Below are 13,410 nucleotides of genomic sequence, written 5' to 3'. Positions count from 1 at the left end.
TCCAACATTCATCGTTATTTGTTCCTGTCATCTTAGCCAATCTGACAGGTGTGTAATGATACCTCAGAGTTGTCTTAATTTGCATTTCTCTGATCAATAGTGATTTGGAACACTCTTTCATATGAGTGGAAATAGTTTTAATTTCATCATCTGAAAATTGTCTGTTCATATCCTTTGACAATATATACTAAACATGTGCAATTCTATACATATTTCCATATTTATCATGCTGCACAAGAAAAATCCGATGTCTTTGATTTCTTTGACTAGAGCTAGTAATAGTTTCTTTGGGTTAAAGGGTATGGACAATTTAACAACTTTTTGGGCATCACTCCAAACTGCTTTCCAGAAAGGCTGAATAATTCACTGTGGTATTGATAATGTATTAATGTACCTGTTCTTTCTCAGCCCCTTCTGCATTTCTCATTTTCTCCTCCTCCTCCTCCTCCTCCTCCTCCTCCTCCTCCTCCTCCTCCTCCTCCTCCTCCTCCTCCTCCTCCTCCTCCTCCTCCTCCTCCTCCTCCTCCTCCTCCTTCTCTTCTTCTTTTACTTCTTCCCCATCCTTTGTCCATTGGATGAGTATTGTCCATTTGTTGTTGTATGAACCATATTGTCCATATTAATACTGGAATGGTTTGCCATTTCCATCTCCAGTGGATTAAGGCCAACAGAAATTGTTTTAATTTGATTTCTGTAATGATTGGTGATTTAGAGCTTTTTTTTCCTCTCCATATATATTGGATTTCTTCCTCTGAAAATATTCAGTCAATTTCCTTTTATTTCTCTTTATCAATTTAGGCATGGCTTCTGTTCTTGGAACTTTGAGATTGAGTTCTCTTTATACCTTAGAAATGAGACTTTTTTTCAGAGAAACATACTGCAAAGGTTCCTCCCTCCCTCCCATTTACTTGCTTCTCTTCTAATTTTACCTACTTTGGTTTTGTTTGTACAAAGACTTTAAAATTGTTTTAACAGAATTTTTCTGTCTTGGTCTCTAAATTATGAATTGCTGGAGTTGAACAAAGCAGGGTCTAGGGGCAAGTTTTAGAAATCCAGTAGAGGTTCAATGAAATACAATTTGCAAACCAGGAAGGTGGATTACAGTATAATCATTTTCAGGGCTTTAGATGTTTCCTCTGACAAGCCCATGAATGCAGGACAATAGTTCTTTTTCTTTCTTTCTTTCTTTCTTTCTTTCTTTCTTTCTTTCTTTCTTTCTTTCTTTCTTTCTTTCTTTCTTTCTTTCTTTCTTTCTTTCTTTCTTTCTTTCTTTCCTTCCTTCCTTCCTTCCTTCCTTCCTTCCTTCCTTCCTTCCTTTTTTCCTTCCTTCCTTCCTTCCTTCCTTCCTTCCTTCCTTCCTTCCTTCCTTCCTTCCTTCCTTCCTTCCTTCCTTCCTTCCTTCCTTCCTTCCTTCCTTCCTTCCTTCCTTCCTTCCTTCCTTCCTTCCTTTCTTTCTTTCTTTCTTTCTTTCTTTTTTTAAATAAATCTTTCTCTTTTTTTTCTAATTAAAACTTTTTAGGGGGCTGCTAGGTGGTGCAATGGATAGAGCACCAGCCCTGAATTCAGGAGGACCTGAGTTCAAATGTGATCCCAGACACTTAACATTTCCTACCTGTATGACCCTGGGCAAGTCACTTAACCCCAATTATCTCAGCAAAAAAGGAGTAATTAAAGCTTTTTATATTTAAAATATATACATGGATCATTTTCAACATTCATCCTTACAGAATAGGCAAGGAGTTTGGTATAGACTTGGGTAGTCATGCAAAGCATTTCCATATTCACCATGTTGTGGAAAAGTATGCTCCAATCTGCATTTGGACTCCATCAGTTCTCTCTCGAGGTAGACAGCATTTTTCACCATGAGTCCTTTGCAGTTGTCTTAGATCATTGTATTGCTGAGAAGAGCTAAGTTATTCACAGTTGATCATCGTACACTATTGCTGTTACTGTGTATGATGTAGAATGTATATTTTAAAATTTAATATTAAAATGGCAGGAATGTATTTTTCCCTTTCATTGGAAAAAAATAACAATTTAAAAAACCATGCAATAAATAGGTAAAGTCATGCAAAACAAATTCCCCATATTGATTCTGTCCCAAAAATGTGTATCTCAGTCTGCGGTCTGTGTCCGTCACCTCCGTCAGGAAGTTGGTTGTATGTTTCAATATCTGGTATCATGGGTGATCATTGCTTTGATCAAAATTCTTACTTTCAGTGTTATTTGGCAACTGATTTCATATGAGGGTTTAGGGGAAAGGGGAATTCTATTTGGATATCAAAGTGACTAGAAAGATGGAGGGGCAGGAAAGGAGAATTTGGAGAGGGGAGGGAGGATTTTTGGGAGGTGAGTTCAGTTTTGTGATATTGAGTTTGAGGTGCCTGCAGGACATCTCCTAGGCAGCCCCTAGCCCATGGTGCAAACTGGATGTCCATGCGAGGCAAGAAGGCCCCAGGCTGTGCTGGGCTTCATTTACAGGAGATGCATGGGGCGACAAGGCTTGGGCACCTTTGGGATCGAGTGCCCCCTTCAGTGAAACCAGAGATCCAACCCATATGAAAACAGCCCTTGATCTCAATGAGTTTTATTTAACCCTTTTTTCCCCAGGGTTTTGTGGCATATTGGTAAATAAGCTCCTTAAGTAGATGGATTCTTACCTCATTTTGTAAGAAAGAGAAAGGGATGTCCAAGTCTTTCTAGCTTGCCATGGTCTCTAGGAGAAAGGACTTCTTGAGTAGAGTGTATTGAGTTTTGGTTCATTTGCCTCAAATGCTTACCAGTTGGGTGGCTCAAATCAGCTAACTTCCCTGGGCCTCGGTTTCCCCCTCTGATATGAGACAGATTCGATATCCTATAAAGCCTCTTCCAGCTTTGAATCTTTGATGCTGGTGTCTCCTCCCTGCCCTGCCAGTGGCTTTTTGGAAATCTGGCCCTACAGGCAGCTCCGGAAAAACCCAGAGCCCTGCCCAGTTAGAAAATGAATGAAGTGATATGTCTGGGGAAAGTAGGGGATTTTTGTTTCCGTTTTCACTCAGTTTCGGCATTTTCTCAACACCCTTGTCCAGTACCAGGGAGACTGAAGCCTTGCGTGGTGGGTTTCCTAAGGAGGTGCCCAGGTGGTCACTCAGTACTGGGAATGCAGCTCTGGGAAGGAATCCCGGGCTGGGCTAGGCGAGCTGGGGTTTGGCTTTCCCTTCTCCCATTTCTGGGATGATGACCAAATCTCCTTACAAAAGCAGATCTTTCCCTGTCTTTGACTCACCCATGAGGTTGGACCCTCCCTGGTTACCATCATTAGTCCTTGGCATTGGTACCAGGTGGCCGTCAGATTTCAGGGCCACGGTCGGGGGTTTATTTTTCCATGTGAGTAAAAATATTCTTGTTCTGACTTATTTCACAACTTTGTGAGATGATTGTGGACTGATTGTGAAATTAGCGAAGTGAGCAGGGACTCTTGCTTCCTAGGGGTTGAGTCCAAAGTGGGTGGGAGAAGGAGGAGTTCTTCCCTCTTAGGGGTTCTCACTTTGGGGCTTTAGAACAGGGGTGGCTGGACCTCCTCCAGTCAGGGATGTCACATGACCATGGATTAGGCTAGTTGGAGCATGGCCCACTCCTCTCATTCTATGTCAGCAGAAGGTGAGCCCTAAAGAGTTTGTTTAATGATCGCTGAGGGGGTCACATAGTAAACGTTGAGTTGGAATTTGAACTCAGGCCTTGAGTCCAGTTTGACTGTATATTTTGTTGTTAGATGAGTGTTCCCCCATCACTTTTGTGGCCATAGGCAAGCTATTTGGTTTCTTAGTTTACTTATCTGTAAAATGAGAATAATTTATCTACCCTAACAGAGTTTGTATGGGGGCATCTGAACAGATAGGTGTAAAGTGCCTTTAAAATTGAATTAACTCTATAATCTTGTAGTAGGCAGCACTCTTTTGAGGTAGCTGTGGGTCAAGCTTCTCCCTGCTTTACAGGAGGAGAAACTGAGGCTCAGAAAAGACTCACTGATACTGTTGGTTGTGCCTTTCCCCTGAACTATCTCCAGGAAGGTCTGATGAGTCAACACATAGGGAGGAAGAAGAGGATGCAAATTTGTGATGTGCTTCAGAGTTGAAGAGTCACCTCTTTCAGGAAGTCTTCCCAGATGGACTCTGTTTTATTCATGCCCATGGTGTGTCACCATTTGGAACAGTCACTTAAGCCTAGAGCATCTGTTTGTGTGTCTTCTTTTTCAAATGTCTCCCCAACTCCCATCATTTAGTTCTCCTTTGAAACAAGGGGAAAAAAAAGACCAAGTAAAGACCGACCAGCACAGTGACTATCTGACAGTGTATGCCATATTCTGTACCTGTTACCCCCACCTCTCGAGCCTAAGAAAGCAGGTGCTTGGGCTCTTCCCCTCTCCAAGTTTCAACTTATTGGTTACTCAGCCATCAGGATACAGTGTTTCAGTTTCCCTTTGGATCCATTCATGCCCATCTTCCCATGCTTTGAATTTCCCAATGTTTCTTTTGCTGCAATAATATTCCATTATACCTGTATCTCAGAGTGTGTTCAATCATTTCCTTGTTGATTTGATGCCCACTTAGCCACTAGATATTTTGTTACTGTTTCTTGATACTATGGGGAACAGTAATTCAAGAGGAAATACTTTACACTTCCTGAATTCTAGTGGTTTTTTTTTTTTTTTTTTTTTTTTTTTTTTGGTAGTTTTCAGACCCCATTTGGTGTTTTCTTGGCAAAGATACTGGAGTGGTTGGGCATTTCCTTCTCCTACTAATTTTACAGATGAAGAAACTGAAGCAGACTGTGAAGTGACTTGTTCAGAGTCACACAGCTAGTGTCTGAGGCTGGATTGGAACTCAGGCTTTCCTGACTCCAAGCAGGATGTTCTATCCACTGCACTACTGCCTGGCTGGAATCTGAGGACCTGGTTACACATCTCACCTCTGTTATGGAGACCAGTGTAACCTTCGATCTTACCAGCATCTGAGGACCCCCTCAACCTAGATTCTCCTTCTACTCTAGATTTTTTTCTGACTCAAGTCCCTTGGTTCTTTTCCTTCTGTTCAATCTTATTCAACCCCCTTTGCAAGTTCATCCTGGCCCACAATGATTAGTGTCAACCAAGGCCCTTTCCTGGCTTTCCTTCTCTTTTTCTATATTTTCTTGCTTGGTGACCTGGGTTTAATTTCATGGGTTTAATAATCATGGCAATGATTCTCAGATCAATCAATCAATCTACCTTTCTGCCTTTCTGTCTTTCTTTTCATCAATTTTTCTATCTATTTATCCATCCATCCATTTCTCTATATTTTCATTCATCTATCTATTTATCGATCCATCCATCCATCCATCCATCTATTTATCTGTCTTTTCATCCATCTATTTCTATTCATTCATCTACTTTTTATCTCTCCATCTATCTATCTTTCCATCTGTCCATCCAATTCGTCTCTCTGTCTCTCTCTCCTTACCTCCTAAGAACTCTCTCTCTAAGCTCCACTCCTAGACATTTCAAACTGGATGTCCTTGCCCCATCACCCAGCTGTCTAAAACCCAAGTCTTTGTCTTTATCATTCCCCACCAACCTCATTCTCTCCTCCGTTTCCCCATTTCTGTGGAAGGTACCGCTGTCCTTCTGGCATCCTCGGGCCATCACCTCAGAGTTCTCCTGGGTGGCCATCTGTCCAATCAGTCCTCCCATCTAGGCTTCCCACTTCCACAGCATCTCTTGCCTCCTCCTTGCCAGGAGGTTCAGACCTTCCTCATTTCTCACCCGCAACTCCACACCGCAGCCTGTGGTTTTCGTTTCTCTCTTACTCTGTAACCCCCCAAGGTTCCCTTTTGCCTCAAGGATCAAAGCAAAACTCCTATCTTTGACTTTTAAAGTCAAACCTTTGACCTTCCTGTTTTCCCCAACCTCATTATAAGTCATCTCTCTTTGCGCATGTTGGTCCAGCCAGAGCGGCTTCTCTCCACTCCTCGGCGTCTCTGAACTGGTCATCCCATGGGGTTAGAATACCTTTCTCTCCTCCCCCCTGAGATTTCTACTCTTTCAAGGTAACCTCTCAAATACTTCTTTCTATCTGTTTTCTTTCCTGATCCCCTCATGCTGGTGTCCACCCTCCTAACCATGTTTTTATTTTATATGTATCCTGTGTGTGTGCGGAAGATATAAGTCTGTATACTTTGTATATTTTGATACTTTGTAGATTCCTTGAGAACAGACACTGTTTCTGTATCCCAGGAACACAAGTGCTCAATATATGCTTCTTAATTGATGAAACAAATCGCTTAAATTGGGCCGGCCTCAGTTTCCCTTTCTGTAACGTGCTTTTGTGGGTTGAGGGGTGAAGTTGGACTGAATGTGAGTCATCGGCGAGGTCTCTTCCAGCTCTGGGTCTAGGGTCTTAGTGTGAGCACTGATAAGTGTGTCAGAGCTCCACAGACAGAAGCCTGGGATCCGGCCAGTGGTTCACAGTCTGTCGGTTCGGTCCTTTCAGTCATATCTGATTCCTAGTCACCCCATCTGGGGTTTTCCAGGCAGGGATACTTGAATAGCTAGCCATGTCTTTCTCCCGCTCATTTGACAGATGGGGAAACTGAGGTGGGCTGTAACTGAGGCTTTGCACTCAGGAGGAGCAGTCTGGCTCCAGAGCAGATGCTCTGTGCGTCATGGCGCCACCTGGCTGTCTTCTGGGGCACAGGCACTTTCTGATAAATACTTGTTCAGTGAGTGATGGAGGAGCCTTTCGTGGTCCCTTTTCCTCATTTGGTTCCGTTGACCATCCTCTCTCTGTATCCTCCCTCAGCTTAGATTTTTTCCGACCCTGGTCTCTTGGTCTCTATTCTCCCTCCTCTTTTATGTCCAGTTATAAATCTCTTCCTCTCCAAGGTAATCCACTCTGTTTGTAGAACTTTATATGAGTGTAATAAATACCTCATTTATTTATGGACTGGCACTGACATATATGGACCAAACCATCTATCCTTCATCACCCGAAACACCCAGAGCCCACCTCATCATCTTCTTTTTTTTTTCTTCTCTTTTTTTTCCCCCTGAGGCAATTGGGGTTAAGTGCCCAGGGTTACACAGCCAGGAAGTATTAAGTGTCTGAGGCTAGATTTGAACTCGGGTCCTCCTGATTTCAGGGCTGGTGCTCTATCCACTGCGCCCCCTAGCTGCCCCTAGTGCTTCTCTTTCTTTGCCCCACACTGGGGAAATGAGGATGAAAACATAATTTCAGCTTCTGGTTAATTAGATCCAGTAAAGATATCAATCCTTTTGAGCCCAGCAGGGGATGTGGCCCGAAAGAACATCGATGGTTTGTCGTAGAAGTGCTGGATTTATAATCTGGGGTTCAAATCCATCCTCAGACCCTCTGTGGCTGTAGGCAAACCATTTATCCTTTTTAAGACTCAGTTTATTTACCTATAAAATAGGTTAACTGTAACATCAAGAAACATATGACATGATGTACATGAAGTTCATGTTTTCCCAGAGTGTTCTGTGAGCCACACATTGTCAGAGGGGAAATGGGAAAAAGTCTTCTTGAGATCATAGATTTGGGCAGTGCAGTGGGTAGTGTTGGAGTAGGAAAGTCATTGAACTTCTGTCTGTCTCATCAGTAAAAGGGGATGGATATTAATAATATCTCCCACCTAGGATTGTAGTAAGGGTCAATGAGATAACTTGAAAAGTGCTTTCAAACATCAAAGAACCAGATGAATACTATTTAATTAGAGATTTAGAGCTGGGAAGACCTGTTCTAGTACTCTCACTTTACACAGGAAGAAACTGAGGGAAATGGCAATTAAGTGTAAGTGTCTGAGCTTGGATTCCAACCTAGTTCCCCCAGGACCAAAAATTGTGCTCATTTACTGCACCAAGTTGGAGCGTTGCTTCTTTCATATGTGTGTGTAGATGTGTGTGTGTGTGTACATGTGGATATACATACATATCTGTACATATCCACATGCAGATCGATTGTGTGACACGGAGACACTGGCCCAGAACTGCCCAGTGTGGCACGCCCTCCTCAGAGAAGGTGCTGGGCTCTGTGAGCAAAGCCGAATGGAATTAGCCCAAAGGAAATGCAAGATGTGCTCAATTAGAGAAGCCCCCAGATGTTCACAGGGACTACTTGTGCCTGACCTGTGGTGGAGCGCTCCGAGCTTGTATTGGTCCGATCAGCCCCACTCGGACATAATGTAACTCTATTAACAAAGCGATGGCATTTTGGTCCTCCTTGAAAATAAAGGATGGCAATTGATTAATTCTGTGTGTGTGTGTGTGTGTGTGTGTGTGTGTACACACACACACACACACATGTATTTTTTTTTTTTTTTTGGTTCACATACACATATAATTTTTTGGTTCCACACATATACAGACACATTTTTTTTGGTTCTCATACACACACACACACACATATTTGGTTACACACATGCACATGTATTTTTTTGGTTCCTCCACACACATATTTTGGGGCTCTCCTGGCAGGAGGAACCTTCTTTCTTCTGGGAAAACACATTTTCGAACAGAGCCGTCATTCAGAAGTATTTTAGGGCTCACAGATTGTCCTCAGTCCATTGCACTGGCTGCCTTTCCAAGAAATTGAATTACATTATTTAATGAGAAAAGAAGCCGTGGGATCTGGTTAGCCGTTTTCAGGTTGTGATGGATGTACATTCTGGACACTGATTAGATCTTTTTGTTCGGGGAAGGCTTTTTTAGAAATTCACCTTTCTATTTCAAGGAATGAATCAGAAGTGAGGTCATTTGGGGGGAAGGTAGTTCTTTGTATGTCTTGCTTTTGATTTCCTGAAGCAGTGATGTATTACCACAGCACCCACTGTTAGGGTCCACAGGCTGTGGGGCACCTGTGGGGGCTGATAGAGATGGTAGATCATACTACAGCTGTGATGAATCCCAAGGCCATGGACTGGACCCACGTGCGGTTCAGTTCATTGCTCATTAGTCAGAACAAACATTATCCTAGAATCATTCAATTCACATTTATGTAAGTGTTTATCAGCTTCCGTGCACCTGAAGTTATGTTAGGCTCGGAACACAAAACCCAAAATGGAACATTCCCTAACCCAGGGAGCTCATATTCTAGCCTCGGGGTCTCAGCGTGCCAGGGACCTTCCATACTTTCTCTTGACGTGATGGGGATAGTGACAGGCCATTCACTCGTTTTCCACATGCTCCCCCGGACGTGTGACAGAATTGGACATTTCCCAATTTTGGATTACAGGAAATCCCAACTTGGGACTTCAGGAAATCCCAACACTTGAATAGAACCTCACAGCATTTCAGAGTTGAAAAGGAGTTCAGCAGCTGTCTCATCCAATAGATGCCTGAAAACAAATTTCTTCTGTAATGACTGGAACAGATCTAGCTTCCAGTGAGGGGAAAGGCCAATCATTCCACTTTTTATTTATTTAATTTGCTATTTTATTTCCCCCCATTACATGTATCCCTTTTTTTTTTAAATTTTATAATTATAAATTTTTTTGGACAGTATATATGGATGAGTAATTTTTATATAACATTATCTCTTGTATTCATTTTTCCAAAATTTCCCCTCCCTCCCTCTACTCCCTCCCCTAGCTGACAGGCAATCCCATACATTTTACATGTGTTACAATATAACCTAGATATAATATATGTGTGTAAATCCAATTTTCTTGTTGCACATTAAGTATTGGATTCAGAAGGTAAAAGTAACCTGGGTAGATAGACAGTAGTGCTAACAATTTACATTCACTTCCCAGTGTTCCTTCTCTGGGTGTAGTTGTCTCTGTCCAGAATTGATCAGCTGGAAGTGAATTGGATATTCTTTATGTTGAAGATATCCACTTCCATCAGACATGTATTCCTTTTTTAAAAACATTTTTTGGGTTTCAAATTCTCTCCCTTATCATATCACTTTTTAATAGCTATTATTGAGGAGCACGTTAATGGGGACCATGACCATGAATGGATAAAAAGAAATTTTTATGTTCACCAACCTCTCCTGGATAGTTAGCATTTCCTTCCATTCCGAAGGCTTTAGAAATAATTCTGAGAAGTGTCCACAGGCTCTCTTCGCCTATCAAAGGGAGCGTGAGCCCTGACCCTGAAAAGGTGACCAGTGTAGTTAAGTGAGCTCTCCCTGTCAGGACATTTTTCCTGGCGTGAAGCCTGGATTTATCTCTCTGCAGCCCTTCTCTCTCACTGTTCTGAAGCCGACTACCTGCGAGGCCTTGGAAAAGTCTAGGTAGACTCTGTTTCTTTCTCTAAAAAACGAAGGCCTGGATTAGCCAGGCTCTTGGGCTCCTTCACTCTGTGCGTGGAACTGAATTCCCCATGAGGCATTTACTTGTGAGCCTCAGTTTAGGAGGGAGAGTTTGACTCTCTTTGGTCCTTCCACCCATCAGTCTCGCTCCTTCAGTTGGAATGTGGCTGAGGAGACATAGGAGACAGAGACCAGAGACTCCGCTTGTGCTTTCACTGTTTTCGAGACCTTCCAGGGGAAGAAGCTTCCACCACCGGTGCAGGTTGGCGTCTTCTCTGAGGCTTGGGGTGTCAGCTCTGTGCAGAGCTTGGAGAGATGGAGTATTGGGTCCTAGCTCTTCCTGGCCCGGAGGCTGTGCTCCCGGCTTTGTCCTTGTCCTTGTCCGGAGGCTGTGCTCCTGGCCTTGGCCTTGTCCTTGTCCGGAGGCTGTGCTCCCAGCCTTGTCCTTGTTCTTGTCCGGAGGCTGTGCTCCAGGCCTTGTCCTTGTCCTTGTCCTTGTCCTTGTCCGGAGGCTGGGCTCCAGGCCTTGTCCTTGTCCTTGTCCTGAGGCTGTGCTCCAGGCCTTGTCCTTGACATGTCCGGAGGCTGGGCTCCAGGCCTTGTCCTTGTCCTTGTCCGGAGGCTGTGCTCCCGGCCTTTTCCTTGTCCTTGTCCAGAGGGTGGGCTCCAAACTGGCTCTTCCTGACCCAGACTCCCAGCCGGCCTTGTCCTTGTTCTTGTCTGGAGGCTGGGCTCCTGGACGGCTCTTCCTGGCCCAGAGACAGGACTCCAGGCTGGCTCTTCCTGGTCTGGAGGCTGGGCTCCTGGCTGGCTCTTCCTAGTTCTCCATCCATGATGCACCTTCTCCTATTGGCCTGGTCCTCCCCTCACTCTCAGGGATCAGGTTGGTCACTTTCAGCCACACAAGAGGTCTTACTCTCCTTTGACCATGTTGGGCCTTGCTCGCCCTCCTCTGGGAGTCCTGCTCGGACCCTGCCCTCTTCTTGCTCCCCTCCCTGCTGACCCCCCAGTCTGTCCCTGCTCCGTGCCTGTCCTGCTGGGGAGCTTGGCCCATTATTTTTCTTGCTGGGATTCTAATTGTATTTACTTCTCTTTTTCCTTTGCAGGAAGGATGCCAATGCTGCCCTGCTCAGCAATTACGAGGTAATTGGCCCTGGGTTGGATTATCAGACAGGCTTCCCGGCCCCTGGGGCGCCTGTTTCCCAAAAGGGGATGGAGAGGGTTTGCATCCTAAACCTCAGATGGACTAAAGGTCACTCAGCCCAATTCCTCTCTTCAGGCAACAGCAGTTGGGAATGAGAGGATTTAGAAGTCAGGGGTCCTCCAGGCCACCTTGGGCATGAGAGAGATGAGCCCCCCCCCCAAAGTAGTTAGAGAGAGAGGGGAGAGAGAGAGTATGTGTGGTCTAGAGCTGACCATTTTACAGATGGGGAAACTGAGGCTCAAGGAGACAGATAGGCTTGCTAGGGTTTCCTAAGCTGTGGCAGGTCCTTTGGGTTTTGACTCCAATCAGGAAAGGCTTCTTGTAGAGGAAGATCGGGCATGAGCTGAGCTTGGGTGGGATCTGGGAGGGTGGGAGATGGGGAGTTATGGGTGACGTTTCCCAGGATGCCTGAAGGGAGGAGTGGCCCAGGATGGGCTGCCCTATCATGGAGCTCTCCATTTACAGTCAGACCTGGGGAGGGAGGGGAGCCCCCATGGAGAGCTAACAGTCACAGATTAACAGTAATCCTGACAGTGACTTGGGGGGTTCAGTCATGGCGTCAGGGCTCCATTTGGGGTGTTTTTGGCAGTGGCATTCCCTCCCTGTCCTTTGACAGATGAAGACACAGAGGCGCTTGTCCACGCTCTCCCTGCTGGTCAGTGCCCCAGGCCAGGCTGGAGGTCGGGCTCCCTGACCCCAGCTCCAGGGCACCTTCCTCTTCAGAGACCCCAGAGGTTCACACACAGTGGGCCGAGGCCTCTTGTGGGGCAGGGGAGATCAAGGCTGGGTCACAGCCCCAGATTTCTCCTCAAAACCTTCCTGTCCCTCAAATGCAGGTGTTTCAGCTACTCACAGACCTCAAGGAGCAGCGCAAGGAAAGCGGGAAGAGCAAGCACAGCTCGGGACAGCAGAACCTGAACACGATCATGTACGAGGTGAGGCCACCGGCTGTCTGGCTGTCTGCCTGCCCTTCTTCCCCTTCTCTTGTTCTTCTTCTTCTTTCTTCCTTTTCTTCTGTTCTTCTTCCTCCCCCCTTCTTTTTCTATCCTTCCTCCTCTCCTCCCCTGTTCCTTTTCTTCCTCCCCCCTCCTCCTCCCTTCTTCCATCCTTCCTTCTCTTCTTCCTCCTCCCCTGTTCCTTTTCTTCCTCCCCCCTCCTCCTCCCTTCTTCCATCTTCCTCTCTCTTGTTCCTCTTCTTCCTTCCCCCTCCCTTCTCCCTCTTCTTTTCCTTTTTAAAGTTTATTTCACCAAAACCCCAAATTAAATCCTAATTTCTAGCATTTTCCAATTTCTGAGATGTAAATGCTCCGCTAAAAGTGTAATAATCAGCTCACTTGGTACAGTTGGTTCCAGCAACACTGGCTTGGAAGCACTTTTTAGGCTCAGTTGTTGGGATGCTTGAGAACTGGAGATGCTTAAGGTGGCAAGTGTTTCCCCCCATTTTAACAGCAGAAAAACTGAGGCACAGAGTGGAGGTGAACAGGGAGGCAGTTTATAGGGCGTGGCCACGTTTTACCACTTTGTTCACAGGGGTTCTCCTAATTCCAGTCTTCCAGATGGTGGGAAGTAGATTCACTGACCTGGAGTGTATTTGTGTTTTGTAAATTAAATGCATTAAGATGTGTCTAGATTATTCAGCTGCATTTTCAGGGGCCCCGTGGTCTCCACACCTTCTGGTGTTCAGTTCAGGTAATCTCAGAGACTAGAATAAGGGAGATGGGGGGTGAGGGGCGGGTCTTGGGGGCGCCATCTTGTCCCTGACTTCTCCATCACTGTGCCCCATTTCCAGGTCCCTTGAGAAGGTCTCAGATTTCCTCCTGACCTCACCTGGCCCCTTAGCAGTGGAGGGCTTGTGTGGAAGCCACCCATCCGCACCTGCTGTACAGGCCTGGTCTGAGGAATGGTGGACTCCTCCCTCAC

General features: G+C 45.2%; 1 protein-coding gene across 1 annotated transcript in view; it reads left to right on the top strand.

Annotated features, from left to right (window-relative positions):
* CRCP (CGRP receptor component) overlaps positions 1 to 13,410 on the top strand; it is a 37,252-nt gene that overhangs the window by 2,287 nt on the left and 21,555 nt on the right. Inside the window, exons 2-3 of the mRNA XM_074263968.1 lie at positions 11,393 to 11,429; positions 12,327 to 12,425. Coding sequence (XP_074120069.1) covers positions 11,393 to 11,429; positions 12,327 to 12,425 — 136 coding nt within the window. The remainder of the gene's footprint in view (positions 1 to 11,392; positions 11,430 to 12,326; positions 12,426 to 13,410) is intronic.

Source organism: Sminthopsis crassicaudata, chromosome 4 (genome assembly GCF_048593235.1).
Source record: "Sminthopsis crassicaudata isolate SCR6 chromosome 4, ASM4859323v1, whole genome shotgun sequence".
In the NCBI taxonomy this organism is placed as follows: Eukaryota; Metazoa; Chordata; class Mammalia; order Dasyuromorphia; family Dasyuridae; genus Sminthopsis; species Sminthopsis crassicaudata.
The sequence above is the reverse complement of the archived record's forward strand: the minus strand, read 5'-3'. Positions and strand labels throughout refer to the sequence as shown.